At 42.7% G+C, this 23,239-nt stretch overlaps 1 protein-coding gene across 1 annotated transcript in view; it reads right to left on the bottom strand.

The window, feature by feature from the left end:
* Positions 1 to 3,855: 3,855 nt before the first annotated feature.
* The window catches only part of LOC134743251 (proteasome adapter and scaffold protein ECM29), a 35,924-nt gene continuing 16,540 nt past the window's right edge, over positions 3,856 to 23,239 (bottom strand). The window contains exons 24-38 of the mRNA XM_063676660.1: positions 22,588 to 22,706; positions 22,059 to 22,228; positions 18,268 to 18,374; positions 15,930 to 16,059; positions 14,655 to 14,776; positions 13,706 to 13,928; positions 12,963 to 13,217; positions 9,413 to 9,602; positions 8,914 to 9,056; positions 8,346 to 8,497; positions 7,453 to 7,645; positions 7,003 to 7,141; positions 6,094 to 6,312; positions 5,497 to 5,568; positions 3,856 to 4,021 (exon numbers count right to left, since the gene is read on the bottom strand). Coding sequence (XP_063532730.1) covers positions 3,894 to 4,021; positions 5,497 to 5,568; positions 6,094 to 6,312; positions 7,003 to 7,141; positions 7,453 to 7,645; positions 8,346 to 8,497; positions 8,914 to 9,056; positions 9,413 to 9,602; positions 12,963 to 13,217; positions 13,706 to 13,928; positions 14,655 to 14,776; positions 15,930 to 16,059; positions 18,268 to 18,374; positions 22,059 to 22,228; positions 22,588 to 22,706 — 2,362 coding nt within the window. The 3' untranslated portion in view covers positions 3,856 to 3,893. The remainder of the gene's footprint in view (positions 4,022 to 5,496; positions 5,569 to 6,093; positions 6,313 to 7,002; positions 7,142 to 7,452; positions 7,646 to 8,345; positions 8,498 to 8,913; positions 9,057 to 9,412; positions 9,603 to 12,962; positions 13,218 to 13,705; positions 13,929 to 14,654; positions 14,777 to 15,929; positions 16,060 to 18,267; positions 18,375 to 22,058; positions 22,229 to 22,587; positions 22,707 to 23,239) is intronic.

Raw genomic sequence — 23,239 nt, 5'->3', positions numbered from 1 at the left:
TTTCTTGAGCTTATGAGCCATAGCCTAAAATGTATACTAGAAACTGAAACCCAACCTTTTATAAAGTTTGTTTATGAAAACTCGTAGTAAGTTGTACAGTAAATTATTCTAAAGTATAGTATAGCATTGGTAATACATAATATTATTGTGTTAATAAATGTGGATGCTTGCGTCTTATAAGAGATTTATTTTTTGTACAAAAAAGTACTTGCTTTTGTCCATTGTAATAATTTTATTAGAAATAGTCGTAGTGAATAATTTAATATATTCCAATTATTTTAGGTACATTTGAATTATTACTCATTAAACCCTCGAGTTGAGGCATAGCAAAGATAGATATAACTCCGTAATAGATGGATACAGTCTAAGGAAAAAACGTGCCTCGAAAATCCACGAAGATTTGATTCTCGATCAGATGGCGCCACTAGTTTTGGCCTACACTCGTATAGAGGGCGTTGACTGTTTCGTTTGTTATTTATAATTTTAACGCATACCAGTGAAAGAACATGGATCAAAATCATATAAAAATAATTAATGCAAATAAAAAAATCATTTATCCATATTTAAATACATTTTATCGTATTTTTATAAATATTTATTTTTAGTTTTAAAGTGTGTCGACAGATGGCAGTGAATTTACTGGGGTTACAAAATTTACTATGACAGTACCGCTCTAGTATAAGTTACTCTATGGGCATAGTGATCATCATATCAGCCAAAGGACGTCCACTGCTGGACATAGGCCTGTATCAAGCTGCTAAAAAATCTAAGTCCCGGGAGTTTTTGACTTCGTACATTTTGTATGATATCGCGTGTGCAAATAGCGTCCGTGGGACTTAAGAGGTAATTTTTCTGCCGACGCGATATCGCGTCCGCGGGATTCGAGGGTTTAGAGTTAGTTAATAGTCCATGAAAAAAACATACTTTTGAGGTAACTGGAATTTAGTTAAATTATTAATGTGAAAACCTGGGTAATATTATATGATATTCACGAGACGGTATATTTTAACAAAATTTTACAGACCAGGCCGGCTTGACCATGCTTATAATAACAAACCTATAGGTACGTACAGTACCCACTGTAATTAAAGTTAGAAACGATAGAAACTGTTAGCCCGTTATGTAAGTCAATTAGATAAATACGGCCTCACAACGCTTAACAGCCGTAACAGGCATAGAAAGAGCATTCCACGGGTTGTCCCGTACAAAAGCATTTTATTTTGTGTATTAGAACTTTTTTTGGGCGTTTTAAGCTGATGATTATTTTTCTGGCCGTATTTTTGCCCATTTATCACAGAAAAAGAAACTCAACGCGACACGCGCGCGGGACAACGGTAGACTATTTTGTGGAATGCTCCAGAATCGTTTATCGTACTATTGCGAAATTAATTTTTAATTCAAATTGGTTGACCAATGGCTATTTATTACAAACCATGGGCATAATAGTGAAATAATACATCTGTAGGTATTTTAGTGAAATTGTTAAGGAGATTTTTTAATGTCTCAAGGCAGCTTGAATTAATAATTTTTGTGTTTTCCTGTTTTTTATACGTTTTATAACCAGTTGTATAATAAAATGTGTATTTATCATAGAAAGTAAAAACCTAAGGAGATAATAGCGAATTTGCTTAATGCCTAAAATTAACGTCAATTAAAAACGAGAACCTGTTGAAGACGAGTTATGTAGATACACGGGCTATTATGTTTTCTTTAACCATTTTAACCGTGATTAAGATTTTTGGACACCTCTGCTTAAAATTAATATGTGACGTTTTCAACCAAAAGGTACCACATTGTCGCTTGTCGATAAGGTTGATTTCGAATTGAAGATGAATGGAAATAGCGCCTTATTGACAACCGACAATAAGTACCCTTTTGATTGAAAATGGCACATATGTTGAAATACTTGGCCCTCCCTTTAATTTGCTTCAATTCGCTCGGAATCGCGATGACATTTACCGTAAGAGAAATGAGAAGAGGTAGTGATTATTTCCTTTATTTCGTTTAATTGTAGTTTTGTTGAAAATCAAACTAAAAATACATAAATCAAGAGACTCATTTATCGCCATTGTTAACCTTTGTAAAAAAATATAATAACTGTGTTAATAGCGCTTTAGTTTATAAATAACATGTAACCTGTTTTAACAATTAACGAAAACTATGTAGCTTATCATCAGGATCTGATGAAAAGGTGAGGTGCATGAAGCATAAGGACCCTTTTCTGATGGAAAGCCACATATGATGATACAACATAGGGTAGGCACATAAAATGCTTAATAGGTATAACATGTAATAAAACAATATTTTTCTTCAGCAACAGCAAATGCCGACTTGGAAAGGTAAATGCCATTTTGTTTTTTATTATTTAAGGTTCATTTTTGTGTGATACATCTATTAGCGCTTAGCGGAATTTGTAATCTTGGATTTAATTTATTGATATTTTAGCGTAAGCAGCAAGATTCTAGATGCACCATTTTATGTACAAATAATTAAAAGGTCCAGATTCAAACCATTCGTACCACGAACAAGTAACTGTCAATTTTTTTTTTGTGACACACTTTTATTGCTGACTGTACTTCTTATCATTTGCATGTCTATCGTGTACTTCTTAAGACCTTTCTAATGAGCCTAAACTTGACGTGTTTGTGTTTTTCCATCGAGGAGTTCCTTTGGCTATCTACCGGCTGCATCATCAGACCACCCCCATGTTAGCATATTATTGCATTGTCACCGGAATTACGATAATACTCCAAATTTCAACTGAATCAGATACCGGGAAGTGGTTCAAATAGGTTCAAGATTTGAAGCTATATATATACATACATACACACAAAGGTATATACGCAGTGAAGCTAAATAAAAGTGTGTAATAAAAACATGCCATTCTTAAGATTACCTAAACCTCAACCCAACAGACTTAAAATGTTGAGAGATTAGTAGGTACGTAGTGCAGCTTGTATAATTGTTCACATATGTAATAGCACTGGTAGCATCATCATCATCGCTTTATACTTAGAACTGGCGCTGTTGAATTTTATATTTAGTACCGTTTAATACTTCTTAGTCATTAATTGCAATTTAATTTCACGTCATGCCATATTTTATCGACTGACACTGATTTACTACTGTTTTATTTAGGAGGATATAACCAACGGAGTAGCCATAAACAGGCATTCCCTCTGTCGAAAATAGCCGGCCAATGGTCATACACAATGTATGGACTGACGTTTATCTGACATGGCTATTTTTGCGTTACGTATACATTTTACGTTCCCCTCCCCCGCAAAAATCGGCAGACTTTTTTGTACAGAAAATAACAGACGTGGCGTCTCCGTTTGGTTATATCCTCTTAGGTTTTTTACCTAAAATAGGTGTTGTTTTTGTTAAATATTTCATTTCAATATGACACCATCCTAATTAACCTGCTTGTACATAATTTATATTTAGCAAAATTGGGTTTATTTATCTGTAGTTCATTAATGTTTATACTACTGGAATATTTTAGAACTAGAGTACAGAAGTCTTCTTGCTCTTCAAAATAAAGTAATTACCAAAAATAATATAAATATCAACTTTCTGTCATAGCCATGTTATTTTTAATGAGCGAAGGTTAGTAAAATTGGCGCTAAAATTAAAACCCGCTAGATAGAAGCATAGGGACAAATTCAAAATCAACAAGTTTTATTATGTATTCCAAATATATTAATTCTCCAGTAGTATACTAATATTATTTTTCTTAATTAAATTAATAATCATAATATATTCTGATGTGATAACTGTTGTATAATTTAATAAAATTACATTACCTAACGTATTTGTTACTGTAACCACAATCATGAAATAAAAAGACATTACATTTACAGAATTGTTTTATTACATATTAACATAGAAGTTTATTTCAAGTACACTTTAATGTTATCAACTTTTGCCCTTATTTCATGTGAAGAGTCCTTCGATAGATCTTTTGAATACAAGTTGTAAATACTGCTCAGTTTGTCCAGTTCCTCTAATTTGTTTAAATCTGAAAAATAGAAATATGTTTAAAGAATATATAAAACAATTATACGGGGTGGAAAAAAATAATGGGCCCTGGAGGGAAAGTGCCTTAAAACCTTAAATTAACTCATTTTACTTAATCTTTTATTTTAACCTTTTCGACGCCGTGACAAACACAAAAGCTTGTCACTTGGACCTCGGAGGCCACGTCACCGAAGTGTCAAAACTGAAATTGAACTTTATGCACATGCACGTAGGTCTATGTTGCTATGTAGTCTTTGACCGATTAATCCGTCTTTGGCGTTGGACCTGCGGTGCCGATATATCCGCCATTGGCGTCCAAAAGGTTAAAAGAGAAACATAACTGCATTCTAAGTTTTTATTTTTATTAGCTAAGTCTCGCCCGACAAAAAATAAACACTCTCTATTTTATTGATACAGTTCATTTTAATGTTACTCGCCTATCGTAGAAAATATCCATAAAATCGAATATTTAGTAATTTTTGAATTTTAAGTTGGTTCATTCCCGGGCGTGACAAGTGAATTTAAAAAAAAACTTCACTTCTCATGCTCGTAAAGTTCTCCTTTGTGCTAAATGTAGGCTGCACAAAATGCTACTTTTATGCTCTAGTGCACAAAGTAATTATCACTGCCATAGTACACAATAAAACATAATCGGATAATATTGTTATTCCACTTAATTTGGCCCATTTTTTTAATAATCCGTGTTTTATATATTACTAAATCATTAAAATCTTACAATACAGCATAGTTATTATAGAAATAAACTACAAAATGTAGTTATAATTTGGCAGTATGAATAAAGACTTAAAGCCCCCCTCCACACGAATTGCGGCGCGAAGCCGTGAACGCGAGTGTGGACAGTTCGCTAATCAGCGAAATCGACACCACACTCGCGTTCGCGGCTTTGCGCCGCGATTCGCGCACGAGTGTGCAGTTGGCTTAAGGTAAATATGACGTGTTAAAAACAAAAAAAAAAATGTATTTTATTTGCTTGCCATTGTTTTATTTTACTCACAATCGAAGTGAAAAGCAGTGTGTATAACTCAGGCACAAACGCCTATTTTTATCCTCGGCTATATTGGTCCCCGCTGACGCTCGGACTAATAAATTGCCTCGTATATAAAATATCCCTTTGTGCCCTTATTGTACAATCTACTATTGGTTGTTTCTTAAAAAAAAAGTTTCCTTTAAGTAAAATGAGCTAACTTAATGTTTTAAGGTACTTTCCCTCCAGGGCCCATTAATTTTTTTCCACACTATAAATAGACGAACTAGTTTTTTTTAATCTACAACAAAACGAGTGCAAATTAATTTCAACCGTCATGCGTTTGTGCAAGGTCAAACATTCGAAATACGAAACTGGAGTTTGCTTTAAGATTCAGAAATTTCTTAATATCATACTGCCTTAAATTTCAATGACTGAGAGGTAAAGATTACTCTTGACTGTGCTACTAAATAAGATTAGATTAGGTTTACCTTTGAGCTTTTTGACGAGCACTTCCATGAGATTCAACGCGTCTCGCCTGTGCCTCATTTGATTGTTGTTTTCTGCAAGAACACAATTGTGATATAAAAAATAAAACAAATTTATTTAAGACAATTGAGTTCATATTTCTTTAAATTAAATTATTTTATATTAATTCATGCACCACAACATTGCATCGAGATAAAACAATGTAACAATTAAGTTTTTGTCATGAGATATGGCATTTATTTATTTATTCTTTTGTCTATAATAAGTACTTATTAAATGAATAGTCAATGATGGCGCCCTCATGACCGACTACGCTGCCTTGCTCCTACTGTCGGACTCGTCTGTCTATAGGGTCGACACTAAGGACTATCAGTCTCTACAACCTGTGTAGCGGTAAATAGTGTGTGTGAACTGTTAATTACTCAAGTGTGTAGTGTAATCAATAATGGTGGCCGCATGTCCAACGACGATGCTTATAGCCTTGCTCCTACTGTCAGTGACGTTGTCCGTGTCCATAGGCTCGGCATTAGGCACGACCAGCATCTCAACCCACGTAGCGGCGAAGATAGACAACTGTGTGTGTGTGAAGTGTAACTTACTCAACGTGTAGTCAATAATGGTGGCCGCATGTCCAACGACGCTGCTTATAGCCTTGCTCCTACTGTCAGTGACGTTGTCCGTGTCCATAGGCTCGGCGTTAAGCACGACCAGTCTTTCGACAACTCGCGTGGCGGCGGCGAGAATAGATAATTGTGTGGGGCGTGAACTCATGGAGTATGAGGTCGCGCAGTGTTCGAAGAATACGTCTTGGTATTTTTCTAAAAATAAAAAAAACGTTTTACTAAGGTTATCGCATTTGTAAAGGTTAATTTTATTGTCGGTTAAACCCTTGAGTCCCAGAAATCTAAATTAGAAATGGCCAGCCAAAAAACGACCTAAAGGTTTTATATGAAGAGTTTAATCTTGATTGTCATTGCGGACGCGATCTAGCTTGGAGCTAATTCTCCCTCAATTGCTCAAAGGTTAACTGGAAGAGATCCCTGAAAGGGATAAGTCCGCCTTTGTACAAATGATGCGTTTCTCTCTTGCTTTATGTTTCTTTTTGTACAATAAAGAGTTTTACTACTACTACTACTAAAGCGGCATGTCAATGTTGCGCTTCATTGGAACATTGAATTAAACGCTCCGTTGGCCCTAAGAACCTTACATTCAAACAGAAGGTTATGTCTAGGATATTATTGCTTAAGCCAGGCCTTGCTTAAAAGTTCGGAGGTGGTCTCCTTCAGCGAGCAGCTCTTCTGTTTCTCGTCCGATTCTCGTCTGACAACTCGTCCTATAATTAGTCAACATTATAGGACGAGTTTACCTAGTTTGGTGGCGTCTTCCGATTGCCCATTGATAACTCGTCGCACGCGCGCGCCTTCGTTGTCTTCTCGTCGGACTCCTCCGACGGCCTGGCAACTTGTCTTAACAGATACATAATTGCAGTCTCTTTCTGTTGTGTTTACCTTGCGTAGCGGCATCCTTAGGCCACGCCTTGCCCAGCAGCTCGTACGCGGTCTCCTTCAAAGCGCCGAGTTGCTCGCGCCGCAAGCGCGCGCCTTCGTTGTCTTCCTCGTCTGATTCCTTGCCCATTGATAACTCGTCCTAAAAGATATTGTGTGTGTGAATAACACTATTTTTTGTAATGAGGCGTCATTTTTATAAAATGAATAATCAAAATTTATGAATGATGAAGAGTGTTATAATTAGTCATATGGAGCGTGCATGAACTCCAGGGGCCAGCACCCTTGTTTACATTTCAAGTTGAATTTTCTGATTTAGGTTACAAGATAGTCTCTAAAACGCGCAAGGGACCTTGCGTGAATTGTAAAGGGTAGATGTGAATTTCTTGGCCTCACCATTTCTTAAAATTAAAATTAAACCAGGTTTTTAAATAACCTTGATCTGAAATTTACCTTGGATAGTATGACTTTGACGATCTCATAGACTTGATTGAAGTGGTCCGTCTCAACGGCGCTGAGCGCCTCTCCTAGCGCGGCGATGGCGTGTTTCTTGTACACCATTTCTTGTTTCCGAGCTTCTACTAGCAGCGCGTTGATACATTCTGACGCGAGCGCTTGGGATATAGGCGCCTCGCCGTCTTTTACGCTGGAAGATATTGATAAGTTAGATACGATAAATCGACTATGTGACTAGATATTGTGTCTCATTCGCCGCTCTTAGAGTGGTTTCAAAGCTAGGTACTAATCGAAATGATAAAGAGTTAGGTACTAATCGCGAAGGCAGTGGTTAAAGGTAAATATATAACCTAATAATATAGCACGGTTTCGTTGGTCAGGATGTCTCGGAACAGGTGTCTGGATGTTTAACCTTCTGTTAGTTTGAAGTCGATTGATAAAATTGAGAACAGTGCTTCAGATATTCATTAATTTATAAATTAATTAATTTATAGAACATGAATAACTTGGCGGTTTCACTCACGTAATTTTAGACACTCGCGCGACATGTTTCGGAGAGCCTAGGTCTCCATTTTCAAGCACTAACAGTGCCCGAGTGAGTAGCAATCACGACGGACGGTAGCGGTAAACCGCCAAGCTATATAAGTTAATATGTCTCACGATAGTTTAAATTCGATAATTTATAGAACACTTAGCAAACGATTGTATCATGTGTGGTTTCCCGTGGACGGCCGCTAACAGCGCCCGGATCAACTGATCCCTCTGGTCGCCTAAGCCGTGGGAGGTCTTTACATATCGCAATACAATACTCTAGAATCACCATCGGTGAATCTTATGTCTTTGAAATAAGGTTTATAAACTGTCAGATAATACACAAAGTTTAAACTGACCTGCAGCACTCTGCGAGTGCTTGTATCATGTGCTGTTTCCCATCGAAGGTCTTCCCGTGGACGGCCGCTAAGAGCGCCCGGATCAACTGTTCCCGCTGACCGCCCAGCCCGTCCGGGAGGTCTTTGCATATCGTCTTTACTGCGTTCGCCGCCTGGGGATTTTTTTACGCCTAAGTTATGCTTTGGAACACCATAATAAAATCGATCGGGTTTTCTAGATAAAAGGAAGATGCTTTGCTTTGCCACCAGGGATTATCAGGGACGATTTTTTAAGATATAGGAGGCAAACAAGCAGACGACTCGCCCGATGGTATACGATTACCGTCGCCCATGTACGTACACTTTGCCGTCCTTTGAATACGCTCTTTTCTTGAGGGTTTGAATGTGGAATCGGTCCGGAAATACCGCTGGCGACAGTTCATTCCACAGTTTAGCTGTGCGAGGAAGCTTCTGGAGAACCGCACAGTCTGTCAAGAGCGACTGTCGACCCCGAGGATTTTTCGGGGTTCGGACACGCGAAGTAGATGCATTTGCGTCATCTATGGTATATTTAAATCCGTGCATTGACCTGTATCTTCTTGGTCCAGCTGCTGGAGTTGAGCGCGCGGTCGATCTCCTCGCGGATGGCGGGCAGGTGCAGGCGGATGCCGCTTGCCCGCGCCGGGCTGATGTCCGACCATATGTCCTCGAACATCTCCACAGTCGAAGAGTCTGTACAACAATGGGGGCAGTTTATATTATACCATATACACAAGATTGTAGTAAATAGATAATATATATCTTTACCAGTATCTGCTGGACTTATCTTGCCCTCAAGAAATAATGAAAATATAATGGTACAGATACGATAACTGCAATCGAATTGAACGTGCCGTTTAGTCTTTTCATCAGCTTTTGAATGAGTGAATAACAACATTAATGGCGTTATTCATAACAGGCCTGAATTAGCTATGAATCGTTAGTCTTTATCTGTCATTTTGACTTATGTATTTGTAAGAAAGGGATAAAACATAATTTAACTAAATCAGGCCCGTAAAGTTTTATGAATAAGAGGGTAGGTATTTTACCGTCATCCTTCGGCGCGTGCATAGCCAAGAACACCATAGGCGCCAAGACCGCCTCATTGTCCTTCACGTGTTCTATCTTGGCCTTGGCGATGGATTTGAGTGTGAGCGCGATGGCCGACCGCGCCGTGTCGTCTTCTTTCGTCTCGTATAGCCCTACTAGCTTCTTCATCAGCTTATCGATTGACGATTGCTGAAACGGAGACTCATTAATCTTCATGTCAGAAAAAAACGAAATATTAGGATGCATATCTAACTCCTTTGTCATTGTAACTTTTGATAACAAAGGTTTTATAGTTGATTTCACCTACAAATAATAAAATGTGCATAACAGACACACGCCTAACATTTTTATATAGGTGACTACGTCTCATCACCCGCGCGCAAGTGTAATAAAATCTAATCGAACAAGCCTATTTGCATACAGTATCTTATTATTTTACTGCCGTATTTTTTATCTACCAAATGTCAAAACGATCGACTATTAGAAGTAGGTTTAACCCCTCGTATGCTGCCTGTCAAATTTGATCATTGAACATATGACCTTGAAGGACAGATAGATTTAAATTCCCACGCACGGATCCGTCTTAGCATACGAGAGGTTACAATTACTAGATTTAAACAAGTTTACTTAGAGATAGAGCACACTTGTTTCCAATGTCTAACTAAGTATTGGTACCTTTCCATAGACCTTTTCAGGATACCCATCGTCATAGTAGCAGTAAAATAACTACTTACGTAAACTAAGGGAGAACCAATAAAAACCTACCTTAGCGTAAGCCGAAACTTGCCCCAACGCCTCCGCATAGTTCTTCCTAACCGTCGCGTTCCTGTCAAACGCCCCATTGAGCAGGTTGCTCATAATCTTCCCGGCGACCGGCTCCAAGTCATGCCGCAAGTAACGCGCGGCCAGCATATGAAGTGTGTCCAGGCGACTTTAGGGCCGAGTTGGGACGATTTGGTCAGGTCCAGGATTTTGGGAAGGGTAATTTAAACCTTACCTTAGCGTAAGCTGAAACCTGCCCCAACGTCTCCGCATAGTTCTTCCTAACCGTCGCGTTCCTGTCAAACGCCCCATTGAGCAGGTTGCTCATAATCTTCCCGGCGACCGGCTCCAAGTCATGCCGCAAGTAACGCGCGGCCAGCATATGAAGTGTGTCCAGGCGACTTTAGGGCCGAGTTGGGACGATTTGGTCAGGTCCAGGATTTTGGGAAGGGTAATTTAAACCTTACCTTAGCGTAAGCTGAAACCTGCCCCAACGCCTCCGCATAGTTCTTCCTAACCGTCGCGTTCCTGTCAAACGCCCCATTGAGCAGGTTGCTCATAATCTTCCCGGCGACCGGCTCCATGTCACTCCGCAAGTAACGCGCGGCCAGCATATGAAGTGTGTCCAGGCGACTTTAGGGCCGAGTTGGGACGATTTGGTCAGGTCCAGGATTTTGGGAAGGGTAATTTAAACCTTACCTTAGCGTAAGCTGAAACTTGCCCCAACGCCTCCGCATAGTTCTTCCTAACCGTCGCGTTCCTGTCAAACGCCCCATTGAGCAGGTTGCTCATAATCTTCCCGGCGACCGGCTCCATGTCACTCCGCAAGTAACGCGCGGCCAGCATATGAAGTGTGTCCAGGCGACTTTAGGGCCGAGTTGGGACGATTTGGTCAGGTCCAGGATTTTGGGAAGGGTAATTTAAACCTTACCTTAGCGTAAGCTGAAACCTGCCCCAACGTCTCCGCATAGTTCTTCCTAACCGTCGCGTTCCTGTCAAACGCCCCATTGAGCAGGTTGCTCATAATCTTCCCGGCGACCGGCTCCAAGTCATGCCGCAAGTAACGCGCGGCCAGCATATGAAGTGTGTCCAGGCGACTTTAGGGCCGAGTTGGGACGATTTGGTCAGGTCCAGGATTTTGGGAAGGGTAATTTAAACCTTACCTTAGCGTAAGCTGAAACCTGCCCCAACGCCTCCGCATAGTTCTTCCTAACCGTCGCGTTCCTGTCAAACGCCCCATTGAGCAGGTTGCTCATAATCTTCCCGGCGACCGGCTCCATGTCACTCCGCAAGTAACGCGCGGCCAGCATATGAAGTGTGTCCAGGCGACTTTAGGGCCGAGTTGGGACGATTTGGTCAGGTCCAGGATTTTGGGAAGGGTAATTTAAACCTTACCTTAGCGTAAGCTGAAACTTGCCCCAACGCCTCCGCATAGTTCTTCCTAACCGTCGCGTTCCTGTCAAACGCCCCATTGAGCAGGTTGCTCATAATCTTCCCGGCGACCGGCTCCATGTCACTCCGCAAGTAACGCGCGGCCAGCATATGAAGTGTGTCCAGGCGACTTTAGGGCCGAATTGGGACGATTTGGTCAGGTCCAGGATTTTGGGAAGGGTAATTTAAACCTTACCTTAGCGTAAGCTGAAACTTGCCCCAACGCCTCCGCATAGTTCTTCCTAACCGTCGCGTTCCTGTCAAAAGCCCCATTGAGCAGGTTGCTCATAATCTTCCCGGCGACCGGCTCCATGTCACTCCGCAAGTAACGCGCGGCCAGCATATGAAGTGTGTCCAGGCGACTTTAGGGCCGAGTTGGGACGATTTGGTCAGGTCCAGGATTTTGGGAAGGGTAATTTAAACCTTACCTTAGCGTAAGCTGAAACTTGCCCCAACGCCTCCGCATAGTTCTTCCTAACCGTCGCGTTCCTGTCAAACGCCCCATTGAGCAGGTTGCTCATAATCTTCCCGGCGACCGGCTCCATGTCACTCCGCAAGTAACGCGCGGCCAGCATATGAAGTGTGTCCAGGCGACTTTAGGGCCGAGTTGGGACGATTTGGTCAGGTCCAGGATTTTGGGAAGGGTAATTTAAACCTTACCTTAGCGTAAGCTGAAACTTGCCCCAACGCCTTCGCATAGTTCTTCCTAACCGTCGCGTTCCTGTCAAACGCCCCATTGAGCAGGTTGCTCATAATCTTCCCGGCGACCGGCTCCATGTCACTCCGCAAGTAACGCGCGGCCAGCATATGAAGTGTGTCCAGGCGACTTTAGGGCCGAGTTGGGACGATTTGGTCAGGTCCAGGATTTTGGGAAGGGTAATTTAAACCTTACCTTAGCGTAAGCTGAAACCTGCCCCAACGTCTCCGCATAGTTCTTCCTAACCGTCGCGTTCCTGTCAAACGCCCCATTGAGCAGGTTGCTCATAATCTTCCCGGCGACCGGCTCCATGTCACTCCGCAAGTAACGCGCGGCCAGCATATGAAGTGTGTCCAGGCGACTTTAGGGCCGAGTTGGGACGATTTGGTCAGGTCCAGGATTTTGGGAAGGGTAATTTAAACCTTACCTTAGCGTAAGCTGAAACTTGCCCCAACGCCTCCGCATAGTTCTTCCTAACCGTCGCGTTCCTGTCAAACGCCCCATTGAGCAGGTTGCTCATAATCTTCCCGGCGACCGGCTCCATGTCACTCCGCAAGTAACGCGCGGCCAGCATATGAAGTGTGTCCAGGCGACTTTAGGGCCGAGTTGGGACGATTTGGTCAGGTCCAGGATTTTGGGAAGGGTAATTTAAACCTTACCTTAGCGTAAGCTGAAACTTGCCCCAACGCCTCCGCATAGTTCTTCCTAACCGTCGCGTTCCTGTCAAACGCCCCATTGAGCAGGTTGCTCATAATCTTCCCGGCGACCGGCTCCATGTCACTCCGCAAGTAATGCGCGGCCAGCACTATGAAGTGCGTGCAGGCGACTTTGGTACAGAGTTGGGGCGATTTGGTCAGTTCCAGGATTTTGGGGAGGGTTTCTTTCATCACCTCGATGTTTATGAACGGCATACACTGTGGGAAAACGATATGTTTTCATAAGAGTATGTTTGAAATTAGATAAAGTAGGTACTGATTAGGCCATGTTGAAAAATTGCTGTTTCAATAGTATTTAAGTTTAAATAGTAAAATCAATTTAGAAAAAGTTTGGGAACAAATCAAATTATTTTATTAAATATTTTGATTTGTTTTTTTTTTAAGTAGTCACTAGTCACACTACTATATATAAATTAAAAACTCTAATAGATGTCATATATTAAAGAAAAAGACGAAGCCCTCCAGTGGTGAAGGCCGGATTCGAACCGGCGTCTTTAGCTATCGCGGCTAACGCCATGAACCCCTAGGCCACCTCGCCACACAATTTCTCGACTATATGCCATCTTAGTAAGACTAGGCGTCTTTGACCAGCTCTAAGGGCAAGCAGTGCGCGCTTGCAGCACCTAAACGAATTCCTGACGGAATTACGTTATAGCGAGAGAGACTGATTTATGTTATTTATTTACCTTAACAACAGTATCAGTAGTATAGTGCTGCCTGGCCGCATTGGCTCGCATATCATCGATAAGGTCTCTTGTGCCGCTGTCAGTACTCATCGCCGTACTGAGGTACGAAAGTTTGGCAGATTCCAGTTCGCCCGCCGCGCCAACTAAAGCAGGTATGAGCTTCGGTAGGAACGGCGCGAGTGAGTCGCCCGCCGCACCCACTAGTTTTGATACTGTCTGTAAACTGAAGATGACTTGATTATAATCATATCTTTTATTCGGTTGGTTAAGGTTTTATGTGGATAACTTTATTAATCGTCCGTGACGGTGGCTGAGCATTTTTGCTAATTGTGTACTGTTTGACAAACATCATCCACCTTTGACAATTAGGTACAACTTTACACCAAACAACCTGTCACCGTTAAAGGGTTCGCAAAATTTTATTGTACAGGAAGTTTCATAGTTTACTGTCGAGTGACGTTGATTATAATGATTATAGTCCGCTAACTGTGGTTGGTGCAACTGACCCTTAGAGCGTCAAAAATGTACTTAAGAGCAATTTAACCCATCTTTATGCTATCCAATGTTGCAAGTCTCATAACACACTATTTGTTCTTAAACTTTTTTATCAAATAGATAAAGATAAGTATTAAGCAAAGTTAAGAGCGCTGGTGGCCTTGCGGTAAGAGTGTGCGACTTTCAATCATGTACGAAATATCATTTGATATTTACCATTCGCTTTTCGGTGAATGAAAACATCGTGAGGTAGCCGGACTAATCCCGATAAGGACTAGTTTACTGTCTGGGTTGGAAGGTCAGATGGCAGTCGCTTTGGTAAAACTAGTGCCTACGCCAATTCTTGGGATTAGTTGTCAAGCTGACTAAAGGCTCTCATGAGCCGTGACAAAAATGCCGGGATAACGCGAGGAAGAAGAGAGATCTTTATCTATTTGATCTCCATGTTCCGTACCTGACACTCCTGACTTCGCGCACGATGTTAGTAATGCCGTTGTCGAGCAACACGGGCAGGATGGCAGACACGATCTGCTTACCGTCCTTGCCTTGGCTCACGTCGGACGCGCGGACGCATAGCTGTTGATGTGTACAAGTGTGTGTGTGTATAGTAAAAACCAAAGATGGTCCGCTTTACTTTCGGGCATATAGAAACGAACATAATTCAAGTGATAAATTACGAAATAAAATAACTAAAGTCGTTGTCAATAGAATTTGCAAATAATGTAAACAAACCATTCTACAAAAGGACAACCATGACCTTATCAACAGTCTATATACTTAAGGCCGTTCCATCGGTTTGCCGCTGTCTCTGTCACATTTCGCAAGAAAGAACGGGAAAGATCATGCGCGCCAAGTGTCAATTTTGATCGAATTTTGTCGATTTTTATTTATTTTAAAAACGTTACTCTACAATATCAAAATTCTGAAGCTATGAAATTACTATTTAAGTTAAGATTGTTTTTTCTTCTTTTTTTGTTTATGGTATCACATAATAAATAACCGAGTAAAATTGGATTAAAAGTCCGAGTTAGATGTTACTTTGGGAATTAATTGTATCGAGCGAAGTGTCATAATTCGTGTATCGGAAGCTATGATATTAAAGATAATATAGTCAAGAACTACACATATTTTTTCCATGTCTACGAATATCAACTCCTCTTAGAAAAACAGGATCATATAAGGAGATTTTTCGCCTTCCGGCTCAGGGAACCGCCTTAAATATTTTATTTATATAAATTTTTAGTTAAATTAAATGTTAATTATTAATATTTAAGGGGAAATAACCTTCGTAAAAATGTAAGGTTATGTGTCAAACGCTAACGAAATCTGTCATATCTGTTTACATTATTTGCATGTTCTATTGACGACGACTTTGCAAATAAATTTCCATGTATTATATAGTAGTTGACATAAAATTTGCACCGATCTCTCGAACAACTTGTATGATGAATCAAGCAACCCAAAATTTCAGGCAACCCGTCGCGGTTAGGGTTACTTTAGTAGTTTGTTTGTTTCATTCGTTTGGTCGTCCACTTGCAGGATAATATCTTGTCCTAACAGGGTGCCTAGCCAAAGTGAAAATCGTTCGCTCCGCAGCGAACGATACGCTAATGTCACTCTGTCGCGCTAATATGGAAGAGTGATAGAGAGAGATTACAGTTTCTTTGGCCTGCAGTTCTTCCGTTCGCATTTTAATATCGCAATGTTCGTGTATTTTTTGTGAAACTACCTTAGAAAGCACGTTAGCCGTGGTTGTGGCGGCTTGCCTCGTGCCTTCGTGGACGTCGTCCATGACTCTGAACAGTTGGGCCCACAGAGTGGGCAGCTGTGCCAAGGACTCGTGAAGACTCAGAGCTCCTCTGAAACAGTGCATTTGTAAGGAATATGGTTCACACACACTATCTACAAAAGAAACACAATTTGAAGAGGATCTCTTATTCAAGAGCGTTTATGTGGATACATGTACACCGTAGTAGGGTAATTATATTGTCACGAATATCTCAGCTCACATAGCGGGTTTGAAATATCGCGTAATACAGACAAGATACAATGCTCGTATTTTGCTAACAAAAGAGAATCAACGGAAAATACGCCAACATTATGTTACAATGCATAAAAAAATGGTACAAGGCATTCTAACGAGAGCGGACATTTAATTCACAGCGCGCCAAGGGTAAGTAAGTAAATATTCTTTTCTCAAACATGCTATGTAATATTGATATTACGTTCTTTATATTAGGCTGGGAAGTATCACGACTCCGGCGCGGCTAGACGAGGGGCCTGTAATGAAATTTCATACAAAGTTGCAGGCCTAGGCCGGGAAGTGGCTCTTTTTTAATTTCCACATCACATATATTTGTGACACAGCATCATGGCATTCAGCCAAAAAAAAAACTATAACCAATATTTGCTTATGGTTCGGAATGACATTCTGCCCCTTAAAAAAAACAATAAACGATAATTAATATATTTTGCAGTTTTATTTGTATCGAATTTACAAAAAATATATAAATAAAACATTATTAACAAATTCCAATAATATTGAATTGCAAATTTACCTACAAATACAGATTTAAAATATAGTTGGTCAAACCAGTTTGTCAGTAAATAAGAACAAAAAAACTATACTCATCCTTTTCTTTTGGGTGCTAGTACCAGTGTAAGACAAAGATAGTATGATTATCTCTGTCTATGTTTGAAATGAGACAGTCCTTTGACAAACTATATTTCATTTAAATATTAGCGGTAAAAATGTCTACTCAAACACGCGTTGGTGTTTTTTTAATCGTTTTGGAGGTAAAGTTGAACATTTTTCATTGTGTATCTGTAATTCTATTTTATTGGATTTATTGTGCGTTGTTTATTGTGTTATTTAATATGAGTTACGACATAAATATTAAATGAATACCTGTTAATTATACTCCATGTTTAAGGCAACGATGTATGTAAAGCATAATATCAACATAAAAAACGATGTAATCTTAGTTATGTGGCTAAAACTACAGTCAGAAGGATGCAAGGCGAAAAATCAAAGATACATAAATATACCTTTGAACATTTGTGTAATAAATTGATTAACTACATGTGTAAAATATACGACACGTGTGATAAAGATAGGTACAGGTGGTAGTTATATTTTGTGCCTAGTTTACTTTTAGTTTCTTTAGAATTAAAACTTTGATTTCGTGGAGATTTCTTTCTTTATTTCATTGCATGTTTGAGAAAAGCACTATACATACATCGGCGTGAAAAGGGGTTGTCGGCCTCATAACTATCCGGCCTCACTACGTTCGGCCGTATATATGCATTCGGCCGGCAACCCCTTACTTCCCGGCCTCTGTAGTAATGTACTATTACTGCACCAATAATTATACATTTTACATGTGTAAAACTACAAAGAATTAGAAAAGAAAAAAACCGGCCAAGTGCGACTCGGACTCGCGCACCGAGGGTTCCGTACATTACATAATTTTAACAATGTATTTTTTATGTGAAACGTGAGTGAAAGGTAAATTGCGGTTTACGATTTATGACGTAATAAAAAAAAACTACTCTCTAGATCTCGTTCAAACCAATTTTCGGTGGAAGTTTGCAGGGTGTACATCATATGTTTTTTTCAGTTTAAGTTACAGGGGGGGGGACACATTTTACTACTTTGGAAGTGTCTCACGCGCAAACTATTCAGTTTAGAAAAAAATGATATTAGAAACCTCAATATCATTTTTGAAGACCTATCCATAATCCATAGATACCCCACACGTATGGGTTTGATGAAAAATAAATTTGAGTTTCAGTTCCAAGTATGGGGAACCCACAAAATTTATCGTTTTTATTATTATTTTTGTGTGAAAATCTTAATGCGGTTCACAGAATACATCTACTTACCAAGCTTCAACAGTATAGTTCTTATAGTTTCAGAGAAAAGTGGCTGTGACATACGGACGGACGGACAGACAGACAGACAGACATGACGAATCTATAAGGGTTCCGTTTTTTGGCATTTGGCTACGGAACCCTAAAAAGAATAAGTGAAAAGAAAGGGTGTAATTCAATAATCAATAACATACCTCAGAAGATCGGCAAGGGCGTTACAGCAGGACATCCTCACTCGCCACTGGTTTGACGTCATGTTTTCTACGAGGTCGTCAAGGATTTCTTTGTGGTATTTGTGAACCTGGACAACAAGGAATTCATTGTAGTAAGTTAACACACAACCACAGAATAAGTGATACTATTATCATACAGAACGGTCACGCACCGCCCCGCCCCGACTCGAATTACCTCGCCCCGCGACACCAGATTGACGGCCGTTTGCCGGCCGCTCAGTACTATTTTAAAGCAACTTACTCACACAATGACGCATGACGCGCGTACAGACGTGCCGTTCACACATAGAAACGCAAGTGTTTTTTGATGTATAGCGTGTCCGCCCTGTGACACAACGCCGCTAGATTAGTAGCATAAGTACAGACTTGTGATACAGTTTAGTACCACAAGCACAGACAACTACAGAGTAGTCTGCAACTGAATGCTTACGGTAGCCTGCGTGTTGGGCACTAGAGCGTGCCATATGCTCGCCATAGAGTTCTGTATGCGCGGCGTGGGGTCGAACCGGTAGCGGTACAGGCGCGGCACGATCTTGGGCAAGTACAGACAACTACAGAGTAGTCTGCAACTGAATGCTTACGGTAGCCTGCGTGTTGGGCACTAGAGCGTGCCATATGCTCGCCATAGAGTTCTGTATGCGCGGCGTGGGGTCGAACCGGTAGCGGTACAGGCGCGGCACGATCTTGGGCAAGTACAGACAACTACAGAGTAGTCTGCAACTGAATGCTTACGGTAGCCTGCGTGTTGGGCACTAGAGCGTGCCATATGCTCGCCATAGAGTTCTGTATGCGCGACGTGGGGTCGAACCGGTAGCGGTACAGGCGCGGCACGATCTTGGGCAAGTACAGACAACTACAGAGTAGTCTGCAACTGAATGCTTACGGTAGCCTGCGTGTTGGGCACTAGAGCGTGCCATATGCTCGCCATAGAGTTCTGTATGCGCGGCGTGGGGTCGAACCGGTAGCGGTACAGGCGCGGCACGATCTTGGGCAAGTACAGACAACTACAGAGTAGTCTGCAACTGAATGCTTACGGTAGCCTGCGTGTTGGGCACTAGAGCGTGCCATATGCTCGCCATAGAGTTCTGTATGCGCGGCGTGGGGTCGAACCGGTAGCGGTACAGGCGCGGCACGATCTTGGGCAAGTACAGACAACTACAGAGTAGTCTGCAACTGAATGCTTACGGTAGCCTGCGTGTTGGGCACTAGAGCGTGCCATATGCTCGCCATAGAGTTCTGTATGCGCGGCGTGGGGTCGAACCGGTAGCGGTACAGGCGCGGCACGATCTTGGGCAAGTACAGACAACTACAGAGTAGTCTGCAACTGAATGCTTACGGTAGCCTGCGTGTTGGGCACTAGAGCGTGCCATATGCTCGCCATAGAGTTCTGTATGCGCGGCGTGGGGTCGAACCGGTAGCGGTACAGGCGCGGCACGATCTTGGGCAAGTACAGACAACTACAGAGTAGTCTGCAACTGAATGCTTACGGTAGCCTGCGTGTTGGGCACTAGAGCGTGCCATATGCTCGCCATAGAGTTCTATATGCGCGGCGTGGGGTCGAACCGGTAGCGGTACAGGCGCGGCACGATCTTGGGCAAGTACAGACAACTACAGAGTAGTCTGCAACTGAATGCTTACGGTAGCCTGCGTGTTGGGCACTAGAGCGTGCCATATGCTCGCCATAGAGTTCTGTATGCGCGGCGTGGGGTCGAACCGGTAGCGGTACAGGCGCGGCACGATCTTGGGCAAGTACAGACAACTACAGAGTAGTCTGCAACTGAATGCTTACGGTAGCCTGCGTGTTGGGCACTAGAGCGTGCCATATGCTCGCCATAGAGTTCTGTATGCGCGGCGTGGGGTCGAACCGGTAGCGGTACAGGCGCGGCACGATCTTGGGCAAGTACAGACAACTACAGAGTAGTCTGCAACTGAATGCTTACGGTAGCCTGCGTGTTGGGCACTAGAGCGTGCCATATGCTCGCCATAGAGTTCTGTATGCGCGGCGTGGGGTCGAACCGGTAGCGGTACAGGCGCGGCACGATCTTGGGCAAGTACAGACAACTACAGAGTAGTCTGCAACTGAATGCTTACGGTAGCCTGCGTGTTGGGCACTAGAGCGTGCCATATGCTCGCCATAGAGTTCTGTATGCGCGGCGTGGGGTCGAACCGGTAGCGGTACAGGCGCGGCACGATCTTGGGCAAGTACAGACAACTACAGAGTAGTCTGCAACTGAATGCTTACGGTAGCCTGCGTGTTGGGCACTAGAGCGTGCCATATGCTCGCCATAGAGTTCTGTATGCGCGGCGTGGGGTCGAACCGGTAGCGGTACAGGCGCGGCACGATCTTGGGCAAGTACAGACAACTACAGAGTAGTCTGCAACTGAATGCTTACGGTAGCCTGCGTGTTGGGCACTAGAGCGTGCCATATGCTCGCCATAGAGTTCTGTATGCGCGGCGTGGGGTCGAACCGGTAGCGGTACAGGCGCGGCACGATCTTGGGCAAGTACAGACAACTACAGAGTAGTCTGCAACTGAATGCTTACGGTAGCCTGCGTGTTGGGCACTAGAGCGTGCCATATGCTCGCCATAGAGTTCTGTATGCGCGGCGTGGGGTCGAACCGGTAGCGGTACAGGCGCGGCACGATCTTGGGCAAGTACAGACAACTACAGAGTAGTCTGCAACTGAATGCTTACGGTAGCCTGCATGTTGGGCACTAGAGCGTGCCATATGCTCGCCATAGAGTTCTGTATGCGCGGCGTGGGGTCGAACCGGTAGCGGTACAGGCGCGGCACGATCTTGGGCAAGTACAGACAACTACAGAGTAGTCTGCAACTGAATGCTTACGGTAGCCTGCGTGTTGGGCACTAGAGCGTGCCATATGCTCGCCATAGAGTTCTGTATGCGCGGCGTGGGGTCGAACCGGTAGCGGTACAGGCGCGGCACGATCTTGGGCAAGTACAGACAACTACAGAGTAGTCTGCAACTGAATGCTTACGGTAGCCTGCGTGTTGGGCACTAGAGCGTGCCATATGCTCGCCATAGAGTTCTGTATGCGCGGCGTGGGGTCGAACCGGTAGCGGTACAGGCGCGGCACGATCTTGGGCAAGTACAGACAACTACAGAGTAGTCTGCAACTGAATGCTTACGGTAGCCTGCGTGTTGGGCACTAGAGCGTGCCATATGCTCGCCATAGAGTTCTGTATGCGCGGCGTGGGGTCGAACCGGTAGCGGTACAGGCGCGGCACGATCTTGGGCAAGTACAGACAACTACAGAGTAGTCTGCAACTGAATGCTTACGGTAGCCTGCGTGTTGGGCACTAGAGCGTGCCATATGCTCGCCATAGAGTTCTGTATGCGCGGCGTGGGGTCGAACCGGTAGCGGTACAGGCGCGGCACGATCTTGGGCAAGTACAGACAACTACAGAGTAGTCTGCAACTGAATGCTTACGGTAGCCTGCGTGTTGGGCACTAGAGCGTGCCATATGCTCGCCATAGAGTTCTGTATGCGCGGCGTGGGGTCGAACCGGTAGCGGTACAGGCGCGGCACGATCTTGGGCAAGTACAGACAACTACAGAGTAGTCTGCAACTGAATGCTTACGGTAGCCTGCGTGTTGGGCACTAGAGCGTGCCATATGCTCGCCATAGAGTTCTGTATGCGCGGCGTGGGGTCGAACCGGTAGCGGTACAGGCGCGGCACGATCTTGGGCAAGTACAGACAACTACAGAGTAGTCTGCAACTGAATGCTTACGGTAGCCTGCGTGTTGGGCACTAGAGCGTGCCATATGCTCGCCATAGAGTTCTGTATGCGCGGCGTGGGGTCGAACCGGTAGCGGTACAGGCGCGGCACGATCTTGGGCAAGTGCTCGGACAACTGGGCGCCCGCTTGTAGAGCTATAGAGTGGAACCCGAATGCTGCACCTGAACAATAAATAACAGTTCAAACACTAGCTCAAGTAGTAGGTAGTGTGTAATTAAAAACGTATTTTTTTTTTTTTGCTACCAGTAATGGATTTTACAAGCTTCAATTAGTTAATTCATGTGTTATCCTTTTCTTACAAATCCATAAGTCAAAATGAATAAACAAGACAAACGATGAATAGCTAATTGAGGCTTGTAGCGCGTTTATGGAAAACGCCATAAAAGGTTATTATTCGTTATTATGAGTGAATATCAGGTCAGTATCAAAATAAGCAATTTCTTACTACTTAAATAATGATAATGTGATCAGACCAGTGTTTTATCGAACACTTCCGCGTCTAGACTAGATGGTTACTCACCTTTCTTGGAGTTCCACACGGAGTTATGGTGTGCCAAATGCATAAACTTGTATAGTAGATCCGGCTGATTTAAATCCGAAGCGAGCGAACACAGCTCTTTGTATGTGGACAGGTTACCTCTGTAATCAATTATTAGAAATTAAATGTGCCATTTCCAACCAAAAGGCTACTTATTGTCGGTCAATAAAGCGCTATTTCTATTTAGCTTAAATTTGAAATCAACCTTATCAACAACCGACAATGTGGTACCTTTTGGTTGAAAACGTCACAAATAAACGATAATTAATTAATTACTTTACAGAATACATTTGGTATCACATACATTATATATATCTTTGTAATAGTGGATTATTTCTACGGAGCGGGTAAGCGGGTTAAGGAAAAATAGTATGAGCGTTGCTAACTGGTGCGGACGCGTGGACGAATCTTACCTACAAAAGTCTACAGCTATCGGACGCTCCTAGAGTCGTAGAGTACAGTCGCTTTGATCAATTTAATGAACAAGTCCACGGAATTGATGCTACGATATTAAAAAGCGGTCGCCAAATAAAACTAGCCGTAGGACTGCTATTACTATTTATTTTACTAGCGAAACTTACCACGTGGGAGCCTTCCCTAGCTGCCCCCCCTCGAATCTTCGTGTCCTCTGTAA

The sequence above is a fragment of the Cydia strobilella genome, chromosome 7 (genome assembly GCF_947568885.1).
Source record: "Cydia strobilella chromosome 7, ilCydStro3.1, whole genome shotgun sequence".
NCBI lineage: Eukaryota > Metazoa > Arthropoda > Insecta > Lepidoptera > Tortricidae > Cydia > Cydia strobilella.
Note: the sequence above shows the minus strand (reverse complement) of the source record. Positions and strands in the feature narration are given on the sequence as shown.